The sequence below is a fragment of the Linepithema humile genome, chromosome 5, assembly GCF_040581485.1.
Source record: "Linepithema humile isolate Giens D197 chromosome 5, Lhum_UNIL_v1.0, whole genome shotgun sequence".
NCBI lineage: Eukaryota > Metazoa > Arthropoda > Insecta > Hymenoptera > Formicidae > Linepithema > Linepithema humile.
In genome coordinates this window covers 2418029-2437185 of record NC_090132.1, presented here as the reverse complement: position 1 = coordinate 2437185, position 19157 = coordinate 2418029, and the positions used below count along the sequence as shown (strand labels likewise).

The following is a 19157-nucleotide window of genomic DNA, read 5'->3' as shown; positions in this document are numbered from 1 at the left end:
ACACGACCGTATTTCTTGATAAAATCGCTTTCATAAATACACGCAAATAAAGAGTTAATATATCCTTTATGTCGCTTAGAACAAATTTCGCGTCGCACAAAAGCACCTTTACCTTCGTAATTGACCATTCCGTCGCCATCTAGATCCGCTTCCTTGATCATGTCGTCGACCTCCTCTTCGGACAGCTTTTCACCAAGGTTCGTCATTACGTGGCGCAGCTCCTTTGAGGAGATTAAGCCGTCGTTGTTCTTATCGAATACACTGAAAGAAGAAACGAGCAAAGTGCTAAGTTTAGCAGGTTTATCTGCATTTTGAAAGCACGATTTCTCCCGCGGGCGAGAGTCGTCTCAAAACGACAGTTCTTTCAACGCAATCGCCCGCGGAGACAATTAAATCTCCGGGGAGGGCTTATTACCGGAACGCCTCGCGAAGTTCGTCCTCCCCGTCGGCGCCCTTCATCTTCTTCGACATCATTTGCAGGAACTCGTTAAACTCAATGGTGCCGTTCCCGTCTTGATCCACTTCGTTCACCATGTCGCGCAGTTCCGTCTCTGAAAGGAGCGCGCCGTCGCCGTTACAATTACTGTTTCCGACACTTACAAGATGCATCCCGGATGCATCACGAGTTCGCGAACAGCTAGTGACTCACCCGATGGTCTTTGACCGAGAGATCGCATGACAACCCCTAATTCCGCCATCGTAATCGTACCGTCTTCGTCTTTGTCGAAGAGCATGAATGCCTCTTTGAATTCTGAAATAACAGAGTTACGTTATACGTTGGTCGTTATTACAGAATTCAAAGAGGCATTCATGCTCTTCGACAAAGACGAAGACGGTACGATTACGATGGCGGAATTAGGGGTTGTCATGCGATCTCTCGGTCAAGACCATCGGGTGAGTCACTGTGTTCGCGAACTCGTGATGCATCACGAGTTCGCGAACAGCTAGTGACTCACCCGATGGTCTTTGACCGAGAGATCGCATGACAACCCCTAATTCCGCCATCGTAATCGTACCGTCTTCGTCTTTGTCGAAGAGCATGAATGCCTCTTTGAATTCTGAAATAACAGAGTTACGTTATACGTTGGTCGTTATTACACTTGAGACAAATAGTCATTGTTCAGTGTGTCTGAAAGCGCGCTTATTATGCGCTGAGTACTTGTTAATTGTAAATCTCGATGTTGAAAATACATGTGTAGCGATTTAATTTATTTTTTATTGTTACATCAATAAAATATAAGGTTTTTCTAATATACAATTATAGATCATAGACTAGTAAGAGCCAAGCCTTATATATAATTTAAAAATTTCCAATCTATGTATGTAATTTGTTTTCCCCGCAACTTTAGTTGTTCATGGATAATAATTGCATATAATAAGTAAAAAAAATATTTTTAAAGGCGTAAAGTTTGTTAATTAATAATTTAATTAATTAATAATAATAAATAATTTTAATTCCAATGTTTTTATACTTCACTTGTTATATGCAATATTATTGCAGAAAAATATAATGACTAGAGAAATGCAAAACAGTCGCAGAAAGATAGATGCAAGGTAAGTGTAATCGATATCATTGCATGTCATGATGATATCATAACGAGTCATTTATGCGTAATAAACTATGCATCAAGTATATGTGTTCTACGAGTGTTCACTCGTCTCGATTATCTAGTAAAATTAGTTTCACATCATGATATATGAATTGTGGATATCTTAAATTTTACCGTTTCATCTTCAAAATTACATCTAACACTGTCTTATTTCAACTAAGTCAGCATAAAGATATTAGATGAGCAGGGAAAATAGCCAATTGGCACGTGTCTACAACACGATCTATAATAGCAATGTTTATGTTTTTCACGTATAGCAATTTCATGGTTATATTTTACAAAATTAATGTATATTAACGACTACTATAAAGTATCAAAATTAAACATATTATTCTTCAAATAAATTATTAAGTATGCAAAATATTTAAATTATATAAATCAAAAATTGTCTAAACTAGGCTGTCAATTAGTTATTCCTTATTTATCAATTAATTCATAATTGGGATAATATAATTATTTATATCATCAACTTACCTGCTACCTGATCTTCTGTAAGTCCATATTCGGACTGAAACAAAGATAAACACTTTCTTATTTATTTCGTACATACAATACAATTTTATATATCAATATCAATTCTGTTCTGTATAAAATATATGCGTGCGTGCTAAGTGCTCGCACGCGAGGAGCTCGCTTCTTACAGCTGTGGGCGAACGACCTTGCTCTAACTATGATTTTCTATGATCTGCTCTCGTAAAAGACACAGAGAAGATATCGAAGAAATGTTGGCGAAACGCCCGACGCCAGAAGCTCCGTCGCGAAGGAAGGTCGCTTAATGAATTATTAATAATAACGTGTCGCAACGTGATAGCAAGTCTCGCGACAAAACACAACTGGCTGCTCCAACGCATTCCAGCGATGTCCTTGTGATTTTTGCAAAAAAACTTATTTCTCTTTTGCTTTTATCTTTCATAGAATTTTTTTCTATTTAGAAAAATCTGTTTTTTCACTCACACTCAATTGTCTAATTTGACAGTCTATCGTGCTGGTCAATCTACGCAGTTGTCCGTACGCGTGCGAGTATCTCTTTTCTGTCTCCATGATTGACATGCCGAGCGACGCTATGCCGGAAGGGCAAAAAGCGGCGATCCGTTCACGCGTGATTACGCGAGAGATATTGATGTCGGGCTCCGAACCTACGTCTGCGTCTCGTGACGAGCATCGTCATCGAGACGGCGAATGTTTCGCTGCCATCATAAATGCGATATATTTCCGCCGATGCATAAAAAAAAAAAAAAGAAACAGCGCGAAACCGCACTTTTATGTGCTTTTCCCGGGAAGGAGGTCGACTTATATTCGAATCCGTTGGGAAACTGTTCGAAGCCGAACTAATATTTATCGACTACGGGTTCTCTCAAGGCCGTTGCTGGTGCTGCGAAAGAGGGAGAGAAACCCGACGTATCTGCTCATTTCGCCGCCGCCCGTCGCCGTCGATCGCGATTACTTTTCGTCTATTCGGGCGGATAAAATCGAAGCTGGCTTTTGGACCGGGACGGTTCTAAGGCCGCCGTCGGTTGCCGTCGTTCTCCGGCAAAATGAAAGCGCCGAAAGTGACGATCACGGCGGATCAAGCGACTTTTGCGCGCGGCAATCGTTCACACGAACGACACTATTCGGGAGTGTGATAGCTCATGGATGAGTAAAAATAGCTGACTTAGAGAAATATGCTCGGGGTATGACATTCGCGCTCTTCCTCGATTTGTCGTTTCATCGGCTCGATCTCTCCGTTTCCTTCCTTTATCCACTCCGTTCGCCACGGCAATACGCGCACACGCACATTATTTCGCGCACGCATCGAGAATGAAGGGAATACACTCGCAACTTTTGAACCATACTCGCGGTATCGCGCGTCGAACGCAAAAGACGTCTACCGGATGACAAAGGCATGTGTGCCCGAGACTTTGGCAACCTTAGTCTGTTTTTAACTACCAGGTCCCCTCTACTATTGGATACCAGGTGACTGCTCCCTTCCCTGCTCTTCGATATTATTGCACAGCCGGATATTTTGCCCGTCATGTCACATTTGTGCGTTGGCGATAATGAGCGTAGGATGAACTTCCGAAAACTATCCGCTACCATTCAAATATGTCTCTAGATGAAGATACTTCGTCTAGTCAATTTTCTTCGCAATTTAATGACAAATAATAAATATAGCTGAGCATTTTGTAAATTTAATTCCCTCATCGTCGAAAGATGCAAAATACAGGACTGCTGTACGCACTAAAGTCGCAAAGATGCAAATTTGTGAATGAACATTAGTATTAGATGAGACTGTCAATAATCCCGTCTAGAAATGTAATCCTAAAATAGAGCAACGTGATCGGGGAAATACGTCGCTAATTATGTCAATCCATTCGAACGACAGGACGCTTATTTTCCTTCGGCGTATCTTGACAACGCACGTCGCACGTGCATACGTGGCGTATATTAGCCGAACATGAGGAGCTTATCGACCGCTCATCGCATATTCAACTGGGTCAGATCGTAACGTATTTATTACCGATGTGCACGCATAACGTGAAGCGCACGACAAGAGCGATTCGTGACGCGTTTAATCGATGGCTGCGTCCGCTTCTATGAATAATAAAGTAATTAGATGATCGCTACTCGCGTGGGTCGTCTGGGAAGCCCGTCTGCCAATGACGCTTTCGCCCGTTTGGCGAATGACCTTACGATATGATGAATAATTGAAATTAGCTAGTCATATATACATGACAATGTTTTTCACGTAATTCCAAGACATGCAAGATGTCCAAGAGATATTGACCCTAATTTTAATAATGAAGCTGATGAACTCGGAGATAATTTTCAAAAAGGTTTTAAGAAAAATGTGTAAACCGGTCAAAGAACCAATCGTTGAAATTAAGATCGAAATTCTGCGACATTTTGTGCGATCATTTATACGAACGCATTTATTATATTTCAAACATTTTTGTAATATTAAAATAAAAATTGGAACAAATTAAAGAAATTGGCATTGGAATAGAGATAGTGTTTCTAGACAGGCATCAACGCCAAATAATTCACATCACTTACCAAGTTAATGGTAACAATGAGATCGTACTGTTGTCGTTGTCCCTTCTTCTTGTTCTTGCCGGTCTTCACGGAGGCCGCCTTGGGTGTCACTTTCACTTGGCCTTTCTGAGCTGACGGTTTCTGGGACGGTTTCGCCGCGCCCTTAGCGCCCGGCGCGACCTTCTGACCAGCCACCGGCGCTTTCTGACCGGAAGCACCCTTTTGATTTACATGACCCACACCATCCGCCGGTTTGTTGCGTGCCTATAGAGACAAGATTCCGTTAGCCATTATTTTAGCCGGGATTTTATCAAAGGCAATAAACTCTGATAAATATCAGATGGAACGTACATTATACGCGATTATCATCTGTGACGCACGACATCGAGATTTTTTTTTTTCTATATTTCCCGATTTATTACATAGGCAAATTTTATAATAAGAAAATAACTATATAAAATTTGAAAGCTATATAAAATTATTTTTGCATGTTTTAATTATGAATGTAATCTTTAAGATTACTCTTAGAGATGTAAACTTTCTTTCAATATTTTCTAAAATACATTATAATTGTGTCAACGTTAAAATTCAGTTAACTGACTGACAGTTAAACTTTAACGTGTCATGTTTGAGATTGTGCTTAATACCGCCGCAGTGAAATATAATTTCAGATTATTTATAATCGTCGTGTTGACTTGACAGCGCAATAAATCAATTTAACATTTGCGTGAAAATTATTTCTGAACTGTTTGTATATTTCGTGGGTGGAGATTTATGGACTGTTTGAAAAAAAAAAAAATTAAAGTACAGAGTGCGGACAAAATTGCAAGTTAGTGAGATGCCGAGAGTCCATTGACCGTTCATTCTGGCAATATAAGACAAAAGAATTTATTTAAGACCGCAAAGTCCAACGAATACCGACGAATTCGTGATACATATAGACGATCTAAAAATAATTTCTTCGACTAATAACTGAATGAAGAGACCGCATGCTTCACGTGGGCGAATGCGGACGAGATAATTATAGATTCACTATCTGCTGTGGTCTTGACGGAGTCTATGACCTATGTACAACTCATTGCATCGCAGAAGACGACGTTTCTCAAGCTCTGAAATTTTTCAAGCTCTTACAACAATGCTATAAAATTTCTACTTTTACGTTCTACCGAAATAATCCTCAAATACTTACGTTTCGTAATGTTTTATACGTCATTTGCAAATCATTCGTATACGATCATTCATATGTCTACTAAGAATGTCTACTAAAAATTTTCTGATCATAAACTAATTCTAGAGAGATTTATAATCTGTACTATATAATAATATAAATATAAAAATAACTACGTAATCAATGAGCCGAGTTATATATATAGATCTAATATTAGCATTTTTCTTATGAATAAAGCAAGAGACTTAATGCACTAATGCAACTATCGCGAAGCAAAATATACCTTCGGGACAAAGCGGATTTAAGTTCTTAACAATAAAGTAAAACAAATCGCATGCATATATTATATAGATTTCAAACTGAATTTTATACTAAGTCCTTCTAAAATTTATTAAAATTATCACACTTGATTTTATATTCTGCCAACTTGTTTATAAGCAGAGTTTCAGTCCAAAATCAAATTTATATTTAACTTTTACTTGGACTTTGGGTTTTGGCTCTTATTTTTCCATCTTCAAAATTATTTCCCTTGAAAACGTAAAACCTTCTATAAATAAATTTTATTCTACATCTTTGCCTAGAATTTTTTTATGTAATATTATTACACTCATGCGTATATTTTACTATTTTTTTTTTTTTGCGACTATTGTACACTACATTTTTCACTAGTCAATCTTGTCAACAAGTATTGTTAACATGATATAGAAAATGTTGCTACAGGATCCCCCACTCTGGTAACAGTCCAGGGTCGCCGTTGTCGCGAGAGATTCGTACAGAAACATGGAAAATGGTCGGTACATCGATCGGACCGGGCGTACGTTGAGCGCGCGATCGTTCGTTGCGCATGCGACGCTACGAACGGATCGATCGCGTGACCGTGTATCAAAAGTGTATCAAAATAAACGCGGGAGCATATCATTTTTGCTGGAGCACTCGCGCATTTATCGCACGCAGCCAGCGTGCGACGATTTATCAGAGGTGAGATCTTTAATGCGAATCGCGCTACGCAAAAACAGGGCTCGCGTGTAAACGCTGCAAAACCGCCCCGTCCAGAGCTGCTCGTATTCGCATACATTGTAACTCGCACCTTTCTTCTTACCTATCCCCCCACCTCGCACCTGAGACGCAAGCGCGCGTTTCGCAGAATCAAGCTAAGCTCGGTCAAATTCGGGACCATCAATGCACGGTCGCGCGCGCCGCGCGCGCGCGCGCGCGCGCGTGCACATCCCCGTTCTGTTTCGATTGACACCAATTTTTATTACAGCGAGATAAGACATTTATTTTATCGAATCTTGATATGCACTTTCAGAAAATAAGCAACGTTCTAGAACAAAATTTTTCATCATATGGCATTTCGTCAGCATATGCGGGCATATAATGTTTTCGAAATAATGCTATCTCTTATCTTAATTAAAAATTAAAAAGCTATTATGCTGCAGGACGATTTGCGTCAAGTGGCATTCGTATACTGAGATTAAAGACCACACAATGTTTCTCTCTTTACTCAATGTTCGTACAAATTTTCGCATGCTTAAAGCTCGTCTTTTTCCCCTTTATTGCAGCGGACTCGCAGATATGCCCCAGAGGGAAATTAATAACGATCGCTAATGGGCGCTTACGAAAGTTCTCCTCTCGGGCGAGCGGGGTGTAGAGGCGGATGACTTACTTTCGCGCGGTCGATTAGATCGGATAGCGCGTGCATCGTGTCCATTTATCGTCCGTACGCCGCTGCATAGTGTGCCGGTTACGTACATCGAGTCGCGAGCGCGGAAATGCGGATTTAGGTCGCTAACTGCGGGCATTTTACATTACGGAATATTGCGACCGAAGGTCTCTGATTAACCCTTCGGGTCCGATCGTGTTTCCTACGTGTCCTACACAGACTTCCGGCAGTCATTAGTTATCGTCCGACTACATAGTTCCGCGACGTATGTTTTGATTGAAAATACAAAACGATGTTAAACGTCGGACACGTAGTTTTGAAAAAAATTAAGAAAATGATTACACACGATAAAAAAAATATGTTAAACACGGTGAAACGAATGGAAAGTTAATGGCATTTGAAGCAAAAGCGATAAAACTTGCCTGCATATTTGTAGAAAAAACATGAAATATAAATACTATTTTCAAATTGTTTGTGTTTTCATAAAAAATTTACACGTGTTGACGAATTTCTGCTAACCTCAGATATTAAATTCCACAATTAATTTGTATTTAGATTCTCAAAATGACGCGCATTTTGCGGGAGAAGATCGTTTATCCAAATGTTGTAAATATATCAATAAACATATTGCTCGCAGCGTAATGCTTATTCATAAAATAATAATTAAATTTGATCTTCGTTAAACTGCATCAGTAACACTTCTAATATTAATAATCTCATTAATTATTATCAAATATGTAATTCAATTCTGGATAGCTATTTATCCGAAAGCCATCGTCTTTTTTCACGCTGCAGATATGGTTAAAATAAATGACGAAGAGTTCTTAACAACTGCTTATAAAACTATTTATCATCGAACTTGTTTCCGTCATCTTGATATACCGCCGCCCGCTCAATTAGATGAAATCTCAAGTGAACCTGTATACACATCAGCGGGTTTTGTAGCAATGTTGTAAACTTGAGAAATGAGTTTTTCAAACTTTTTCAGGCCACGACACGTGGTGCACTCTTTTCAAAGGCAAATCGCATAAAACGAATTTGCGTGCCACACGTTGTGTACTTTTATCTAGATCATTGCTTTCTTAAATAACGTTATGGTATGCACGCTATTCACTCTTTCGGCAATGCGGCATAACTTTGTTTCGCTATATTGCATTATTGTCTTTTAAAAAAGTGACAGGCGGACAAGAATGAAGGATAATCTCTAGTATCATGAGAAATGCATTTCATCTTGTCACACCATAGCTGAATGCATCGTCCTACCACTGTTATATGTCATGATATCCATTTCACGAAGACATACGATATCCTTTGAAAGATGAGATGCTTTTCACATAATAGATGTAAAATTTGTTTCCTGTTATAAACTATGTTATATCGGTTAAATTTTATAATCTATCAAATACACAATTTTATTAGCGCCACTGAAAGAAGATGCATTAAATCAGTTTTATTTTACGAGTAGATTAAAAGTTACTTCGATCTTTTGATGACCTAGTTACTAGTTTAGATGTGACAATTTTGACGTGACCTTTTTTACATATTACACAGTAACGTGCAGCTGCATCATGAAGAGAAATTTAAAAAATTACATATTTGTTTTTCAAGAAAATTTACATATTATTAATAATTACAGAATACAATGACAAAGTAAATAGCTTTACGTAATTTTGAGAAAAATGAGCTTAAAATTTGAAATCTGAGTAATTTAAACAAAAAGAGCAAAAGTAAAATAAATTAAAATAAATTAAAATAAAATAAATTTAATTTTTGTTGTTTGTATAATAATATTTAGCTTTAAATTGTTGTTAAATAGTAGAAAAAAGTTAACTCACACTGCATTCAAAAGTTTAATTAATATTTCAATTATGTAAAATTTTTGCACACTACAATATAACAATAATATTTTATTGCAACCGACACAATTGTATATAAGTAAAAAGTATATTTTCAAATTTTGCTCTCCACTAATTTGATTGAACAGATGAAAAAATTTATGTCCAATAATCATGTAATAAATACATCACACTGTTCAATCAAAGTTGTGTCCATTTCGCTTCCGTCCTTTCTGGTATGCGTAACCGCATACACATGCGTCGCACAGTATTATTTCCCATCTCGGCCATTTCACCCACTCAAGTTTTGCTCGTAGTGTTTGCGAGCGAGACCCGGAAACCTCTTTCGAAGGATCAATAATTGAGGATGATTGCGGCCGCGCTTGAAAGACTATACTTTGCGAGACACTGGAGCATCGTAGACTAAATAGAAACAACAACGGTTGCCACTGTAAAAGCGCAACCAAGTATAATTACCGTCGTTTGTGTTCTCAATTATGATCCCTTTGTTACTCGGATTAATATCCTTTACGCGTGTAATTATTTCTATTTTATTCTGAATAACACAATAATAAGAGATATTTTAAATAATAAATATTAGATAAAATAAATCCTATTATAATACGAATGAAGTAAAGTAGAATTTCAGACTTTCTCCAATTGCTTCAGAATAATCGGGGGGTAAAATTGCACCGAAACTACGAGTCGTCATCGAAATTGCAAAGCTACTGATGGCCTAGATTTTCCAGATTGAATAATGTCGTGCTGTAGCGAGATTTACGAACACGAAAGATGAGTGTTCAAACCGCAGAATGACTAATCGGGTATAAGAATAATTGCAGAACCAAAAACGATATGTATTCAATTGCTCAATTTGTCATGGAACCAATCATAAGATCTAAGAGACGCGTCCTTGAAGTGTGTCACTGCACTCGCCGTGCAAGGTCTAGAACCGGTTGATTAATAATTGAATCAAATAACGCAGCTGCTTCAGCGGCAGACGAGGGCATCGTGGTCAAAGGCATCGATTCCCGATCTCGATTCTAAACTAACGTTGGCACGAATGGCTATTCTTCGCCGTCTCGATCGGCGTCGGCGGAGAGTCTTTTCGTGACGATCTCCCGTTTGTCCTCATAACGCCAGCGATTAATCTTCGCCGGCAAAAGAGGATTAAAGGTGCGCCAAATTTACGAATCAGTCGATACGCCGTGAGACCGAACGTGTACATCTTTTACATCCCCTGCGCTATAATTGTAACCGTTCAAGATATCTATATATCTTTGAAAGGAAATGGATTTCGATCTCAAAGAAGACCCAGACACGATTACTTTTCAGACAACCTCGATCTAGTTTCGCTTCTACTTTTGTCTTCTTGTATGTTTTAACATGATGAACGGAATATCAGATCGTGATTACAACACAGAACTTTGCACTAAATCTCGAAGCATTAACTTTCGACGATTTCTTCCCTTCTTGCTTACTCTGTTGAAATACACTTTTTATGAAGTTAGAAGAGCGACAAATCAAATTTGCGAAAAGCAGCAACAATTATTCACCCAAGTGCTTTCTTTCCACGAATAGCCCTATTGCATTTGCATAAACTTCTCCATTTACTTTTCAACAAAAGGCTCGGCAAATACCGCGTTAAATCGTTACTGCAGAATTACAAAGAATGTTAAGGAAAATCTCACGTTAAAACTCACGGCATTAATTTCGAAGATTTTCTTTATTCTAATTCTCTCATTTTTGCTTTTACGCTTTTATACTCTCCTCAGAGATACGAGAATAATTTATGTTTGAACTCGCAAAAAGCAGTAACGATTTTTCCCCACGTATACATCTCTTCGAAAAACAGTCCTTGACCCATGGTATTTACGGGTTAAGAAGTGGAAGAATCCACGCAAAACTTTGCACTGTTCAAGTTTATGTACCAATCGCGACAACAATGGACGTAATCAAGTGAACGATCGCCATTATTTTGCGACCATTATTTTTAAAATGTCAATTCTGCACTGCACACGTTAAGTTTACTACTCTTATTGCATCCTATTTGTTATTATATTATTTTTCAATTTTAGTAATTAATTCAAGAAACCACCCAAAAATTTTATGTGAAAAAGATAATGAACAAAAGAAGGTAGATTTTTCATCTCCGGTATTCCAACACTGGTTCATTAATTGAAGGCTTGACACATAAAGAGCTGCAAGCACTATATTCATTAGTGAATACAATCGAGATTAATTACTTTTAATTTTATATACCTTCGAAAAAATTGCGACTATCTGTAATTATGTACGACAAACACAAGTCGAGAGATCGAATTTCCTTTTTAAAAGCACGTAAATGTTATTATAGAGTTTATCCCGAGATTTGTATACCTACAGTTCTTTTTATGCCAAGGCTTTAATTGAAAAGTCAGCGCGGTCTTTCGTGCACGTCGCCAATTAATCGATCCGCTCCAGTCAAGTGCCGCTTCAACTTTTTCTCGTGAAATATTTCGTGCACTTCTTTATTTGTTCATAAAGCGACATGTCATTCATGCGTGCGAGCGCAGTGTTTAACAGATTACGGAATTATTCACGACAGATGTTTCAACGTTGGAGTTGTAGCATGCAAAGCGCGGCGAGGTAAAAAGGACTGAATAATTAGAACGATAAAGCGCGGAAGTGTGTCAAAAAAATGTTGCGGCTTTATTACGACGCCGAGTCGCATAAACGCTCTCATTAGCGGCAGGCTTTCCTACGACGTATTCGTGTCGTTACGCGCACCGCAACAAGGGTAGTATAGAACTTGCCCTTCTCTTTTTCTCCATGTGAGACGTTTCTAGTGTAATTGCGGTCGTTTATTATTCTGGATCTTTCGTGATATACTTACTGCTCCGTTTTCTGCGGAAACTTCACGGAAGGGGAAAACAAGGCAACAAAAGTGCTAAGAGTACGGGACATGCATTTCCATGCGCTCGCAACTTTGTTCTCAACAACGTCGGAAGGAAATGCGTGTCATGCAATGCTGGATAGCATTTCTCACGATTTAATCTACTTTTCAACCGTTCAATTAATGACCAGTGCTGTATCAAAGCGATGTGAACAGCATGCACGGCATCAACATTCTCGAATCGATTATGTTATAAACGTCGTTAGAAACACGTCTGAGAGATGACCTGTCAGACGTTCATGTCAGAGGTATGATTATACTGCGGAAACCTAAGCCAAAATTCGCGGAATACATGGCAAGTGATAATAAGATCCTTGGCGCTGTCGCAGTTTCATTTGTCGAGTATCATTTTTATCGGCGAGCGAGTATTGCGGCAAGCCGACTCTGCAAAAGAGATTGCTGACAAGGCTCGCGGTCCTTCATCGCAACTACATTGGATTATAACGTCGGAAGCGAGAAATCATACAAATTTTTTTTACTCGCGTTACACACGCTCCGAATAAGTGGCACGGGAGAAAAGATATTCGTAATCTTTCGCTTCTGACGTCATAATCCAATTACGGCCGCGCCGATGGACCAGGAATTTTAAATAAAACGAATTGCAAACTTACGCCGAAATGTTTTAGCGAAATTGCGCGTGCTCTACGCCTCTACGCATTAGCAATGGTATCTATGTTTCTAAAAATGAGCGAGTAATAAGTGATCGACTATATCTAGCTAAATTAGCTAGTCACTAATTCTCTCAACTAAATTTTGGATTATTATCTTGGTATATACCTGGCTCAGGCTTCTAAAGCTACTTGTGCTGGCGCTGCGAGCCTGCAAACACAAGTACAGTATAGGTCACCAATTACCACGCCACTGTATAGTTAAAAAAGTATAGATAATGTTAAGGTATAACACTGACGGCACTATACTATAGGTACAGTGTGTTTAGTTGATGGTGCGAACATGTGATTCATACGAACAATAAAAGTGATAATGCGTCGTAAATCAGGCTGATAGTCGCGCTTCTTGATATGTGAGTAACGTGTGCTGTACATAAGATAAGTCTTTGTACATTTTAGCGTGGCAAAAATCTATTTCAAGCTAAACGAACGGGAAATTTAAATTGAGGTCTGCACTTGATATCGGCATTGAATAAAATATTCCCCTTATCACCGTGATAATCGATGAAATATTTGAGAAAAAATATGATTTCACAACGCTGTTATCCAATAAAAAATTTTAATTTATGCATGTAATAAATGAGCACCATAATTAAATAAATTTATCAACAGTTTGCAGATTTAATTATATATTGTTAAAGATAATTTATGTTATATATTGAGACTGTTATAATTACATACTAAAGAAACTTTGGACCTGTTTTGCATCATATTTGTACGATATTGAAATAAACAAATATAATGTTCTATAAACTGCATTATAAAACTCAAAATTATTGTTACTATAATTCTCTCTCATTTCCCGAAATCATATCATTAAAAATGATATTTTTTTAAACTATCTTCAAAATGACACTTGTTACATGAAAACAAAATTAATAGAAACTTTGAACCCGTTCAAAAACTTTCCACATTTGTCACAACGCATGTAACTTTTTAATACAGCTTTTATTCGCGATCCCTCGCATATTGAAAACTTTTTCATATAGCTTTTATTCGCGATTACTAGCATGTTGCAGATATATAGTGCAATAACGGTGCTGCACATTGCGAGCTGCAACAACACAGTGCGAAATACTAGCGTGTATTATCGCATGATCTCTCACGAGAGATCGCTTGCATAAACGATAACAACTCGATTTGTGATGTCAGGTTGAGGCATCGAATTGTCACAAATCACTGCACATCACACGTGTGTGTGTTGTTCTATCACACTATTTTCTTTCCCAGATAGACTGTTCTTCAGCTCGCATAATTTTGTAAACGTACTTTCTCTAAAAAATATGTGTTTTATCTATTTCTAAATGATATAATAAATTTATGAATTAAATTTAATGTAATAAATGTATGGATTAAATGACTTTATAATTTTCAAAATTTTAATTTTACTTATCAATATCGAAAACGACTAATAATAATTGAAGACGTAATAATAATATTCTTTAGTTTCAAAATGTCTGCAATAACGTTTGGATTTTATTTGCATTATTTAGAGATTATTAATGCAAACGCTGTCCGCATGAGTGTATAGTTACAGTTCGAGAGAAACATTGCACGATCCATCATATTACCGTTGAACAAAGCTCTATCTAAAGTTACGCCTGGCTTAATTGATGATCCCCGCGCGCGCGCGCCGCGCTTTCGCTCCCGTATCTATCTATTGCAACATGAAAAAAAAAGACCATCAAATCGTGGAGCTGTCACGTCGGCGAGTCGTGACGGGTTTACCGAACGAAATACGACGCATTGATCGAACCTCGCTTTTGTGTTTCGACGGAAACTATTTCCCTTCTGACACACCCGGCCTGGTCGTTTACGTCGCGTGTCAAATCGAGACCGACTACTTGTTAACGTGGAACCTACTTTGCGTTCACTCCACAGCAGCGTCGCTTTGCCACAATCTTGAACGCGGGAGAACACCGCAATGCTTACTGCATTTAATGATTCCTTATTGTAAATTTTGGTTTGCCATTTTTATGTTTGTAAATGTTAAGCCGCGAAAAGATATTGCAAAAGATATCTATTTTTACAGAAAATTTAATTTCTTAGTGAATCAGTATGTCATCAAGAAAATGATTGTTTTAAATTAAAATAGCAAACCCATAATTAATCTATCATTTCTTCATAAAAATCGATTAAAATCTTAAATCTACAACACTAATCCATTAAAAAAGTGAGTGGTGAATTATAAACTTTTCACTTCAGTCCAAAATATATAATAATTATTTTAAAAAGTGCTTTTTGTTGACATTAAAAAATATTTTGCTTATATGCAAAATACGATAAAAATTGTAGTATAAACAAGAATAGAATTATTGTTTGTATTAAAATAAATTTAAAATTATTCTTAATTTTTCGAGGCATCGAGATATCAAAATATCTCGCCGTAATAATATAAAATTACTTACATATATAAACGTGATGCCACGAAATAGGTTAACAATCACTCAGTATGCTTCAGTGTGTCACAGTCGAATCGCAATTGCTCCGCGTCTCCGTGCCTTTCTTGTAAATCTCTTTGTCGTGTCTTTCCCGTTCAAAGTAAGCTCCGTGTGCGAACAATATTGATAACCTCAAATTTAGCGATGGGCGATTGTCTTCTGAGGCACTCGCACAAACATATGTTTAGTGTGATTATCAACGTTTGAAATCGAAGTTCTCTCGCGCTCTGTTGCGCGATTTTACTTTTTGATATTTTCCGATTTCTTTTTTGCGTATTTAATTATTCGACGAATATCGCATATGCTATCTGATATTTGCAGCATCACCATAACGGATTTCACAAAGCAAGTAAGCACTGCTTGTGAAAAAATTTGAAATATTTAACACCGTGAAATTAGACAGTTGGCGCCACAATGTTAGCGGACGGCCAGTTCACGTCGAGCACTCCGGTATTGCGAACAAATTGCTCGCTTTTTGTTAGGATTCTTTCAAACGAATTCCGTGTGCAGGTAATATTATCCATAATGGTTATAAAATTAGCGCTGAATGATTGCCTCGAGATATGAAATTCATTATCAATTATGAATATGGCACGCATTTCTTGGTATTAGTCAAATCTATCGCTTCGCGAAACTTTTTCCAATATGCGTCCTTCACGCTTATTTGCCCAACGGACAAGCTTTACGAGCGCTATTCAGTATTAAAGATTAAAGATATTGTATTAAAGATATTTTGATTCATCAACGGAAGCATTCGGTGAATTATTATGACGGGAAACAGCTATTATAATATTACGTGCTCGAGATATTAAAATATTCGCTGTGTCACGGTCGTGAAATTAGGTGCATAAACGTGACGTCATAGTTAATCTTTAGTTCACGTCGAACGCCTCCCGGTGCAGCAAGCAAGTTGCAATTTTTCCGTATTTCGTACTTTTTTTTGCATCTTAGGTGAGCTCTACTTGCAAATGTAAGGGGGAAATCGGGAATATCTAATTAAACAACGAGCAATCATCTCACTGTATCTATTAATCAGCGCGATCGCGTTATGCAACGCATTTTTTGATGTTTGGCGTCAACATAACCTACATTGATGAAGCGTCGGTTTGACAAAACGCGATTGAATTCGTAAATTATCATCATATTTTGTTACAGTAAGTTTCTTTTTCGTCCAGCTTTGCTGCAAACTTACAGGAAGTTTGCAGAGCAGGAAACTTGCACCGCGTACAATGAGAATTTCGGTCAAACTGGTTTCCTCTTTCCATTCTTTCTAATTTTTCGTCTCAGCTGCACACCGCATTAGCGCAAATCGAGGTCGAATCACATTCGCTTTATGTTCTTTGCATCTTTTAATTCACCGAAGATTTATTTAACGCTAATAATAATAACGTTCAAACAAATGGTCAAAATACCGAAGTGAACAACGGACGATCATCTCGAAGCATTTGTTAGTTCGCACGTGATTACAATTTACGTATTTTTCAATATTCGTAATAACGCGTTGAATACAGTAAAGTACAGTAAATTTCAGATATGTTTTATTTTGTAAACGCGTAAAACGCAAATAAATTATTAATTTAGTTAGTTAATCTTTAATTTTGTGAAATTGATTAAAGTGAAGTGAAGTGAATTAGTGAAGTGTAGTGAAAATACATGACTGCATAGTGATCAGTCAGAAATGCTGCATATATCCTGAAGATGCTTGTTTAAAGAGAAAGGTCAACAATGACCAGAAAGCACTAGAATATGCAGCAGTGGCGTATATGAGAGTTGCTGGGTAAATCATTTATTATTGTATTATTATTTATTATTATATTTGTATAATTGTTGATCATTTGTCAATTGATTCAGATAATTATAAAAATATCTATTTATTTTCTCATTGACAATTTATAATTTAATCATATCCAATGTTACTTTTGGCCTGATTATTAATCAAGCAGACTAACTGCTAATTCTAACTAACAATATTCTGCACATGAGCTCCATAATTAGAAAAAAATTTAAGTCTATTTACAAATATTTATACTTTTAATCGAAAATCACAAAAGTTTATTATTATATTAATAATATACTAATATCAATTTGCATTTTTCTCACAGGGACTGTTTAAAGCAAAGGATCAACCAGAATAGAAAGAGAGCAAAAAGGAACAAAACGATGATCAGAAAGCACTAAAATATCCAGCAGTGGCACAGCACTTAGGTAAGTCATTTATTATATTTGTACAATTGTTGATTTATTCGTCAATTGATTTAAATAATTATAAAAATATCTGTTTATTTTCTCATTGGCAATTTATAATTTAACCATATTGAACGTTATTTTTTGTTTGATTATTAATCAGGCAAACTAACTGCTAATTTTAAATAAGATTTGCACATAAGCTTCATAATTAGAAAAAAATTTAAGTCTTTATAAATTCTTTATGCTTTTAATCAAAAATCACAACAGCTTATTATTATATTAATAATATACTAACGTCAATTTGCATTTTTCTTAAAACTGAGTAAGCTGAATTTTTATGTAACTCTAAAAATTATACTTTTAAACATTTATTTATATATTTTAACTTTATCTAAAGATAAACTTTATCTAAAGATAGACTATATAACGTTTGTAAAAAAATTGATATACATATAAAAAGCAATCATTTCTTATCTGGCAATGGGTATCTGGGACACACATATACAGAGTACAAACACACATAGATTAGACAGTTTGACGAATAAAATATTGAATCTCAGAAAATTTTAGCAATAATGTGCAGATGTTGATATGAAATAATGGAAACGTGAGCGAGCGCGCGTATCGGAAAAATGTCCCAAATGTTGACAGAGCAAGTTATGCAATTTTGATGAACTTTCATAGTAGTGTGTCATTTGCGTGTGTCGTTTTGTGGTGTATGTGATAGCGTCTAATGTGTGCGCGTGCACGCGTGTGTGAACTTCAATCGATATCTTTGTACTATTATCGTCATCTCAAAATTTTTCCTTTCTCGTTCGTTTTCATACCGCGCATGTTATTAATTATGTGTACATGTGCGAATTATAAGCACACACATGTATGCACGCCTCTTATGCCTTTTCTTAAACCAGCTAGCGTGTAATAACTTCATGCGGACAGCGAAAAATATTATAAAATTTTTTATCTTAATTTTCGGCTTTACTTTTAAGGTTTTCCTTGATATTGTTCTTGTTATAAAACATCTTCCTGATTTTCCAGTTTTAGTGCTTAGCCGTTAATTAGTGCCAATCTGAGTCGATAAACAAATCTGATAATCTACAAAAATCTATGTCATTTATGCCACGCTGGTTGTTGCTTCAGGCTCATAGAATTCTCGCAATATTTCAATAATTAATTTTAAACAAGTTTATGTCAAACTTTCTCTCTTTGAATAAGGAAAGGTTTAAATTCTTTTCATTTTTGCACTTGCAAAAAACGAATGCCTATTATAGGATTGTTTATCGCTAGTTATATCTTTAAAATATATCATGTTTGTCCTCTGTCTTTTCTTTAATATAAATTCAATCTGTCAGCAATTAAATCGTAAATACGGGCATGGAATAATTCAGAACATATATCTAACTCTTTTCTAAATACATCATATTTACTTCTTAATAATATACTTCAAAAATAAGTTGATTGTCGTAGTTCACAATAGTCCACAACAATTAAGAATACATAGAAAAATCGAACCGACTCTTTTTATGCACGGTATCACATATATAGAGTGTCTCCCCAGACAATCATATCATTCTCGTTAATATTCTTAAAGTTTGAAATCATTTGGAGACAAAAATCTTTACATCAAAATATCGA

The 19157-nt window shown here is 36.6% G+C and overlaps 1 protein-coding gene across 1 annotated transcript in view; it reads right to left on the bottom strand.

Moving 5' to 3' along the window:
• The window catches only part of LOC105675367 (calmodulin), a 40248-nt gene that overhangs the window by 11669 nt on the left and 9422 nt on the right, over nt 1-19157 (bottom strand). Inside the window, exons 3-8 of the mRNA XM_067355599.1 lie at nt 13004-13045; nt 4647-4889; nt 2085-2118; nt 957-1058; nt 416-551; nt 113-261 (exon numbers count right to left, since the gene is read on the bottom strand). Coding sequence (XP_067211700.1) covers nt 113-261; nt 416-551; nt 957-1058; nt 2085-2118; nt 4647-4889; nt 13004-13045 — 706 coding nt within the window. The remainder of the gene's footprint in view (nt 1-112; nt 262-415; nt 552-956; nt 1059-2084; nt 2119-4646; nt 4890-13003; nt 13046-19157) is intronic.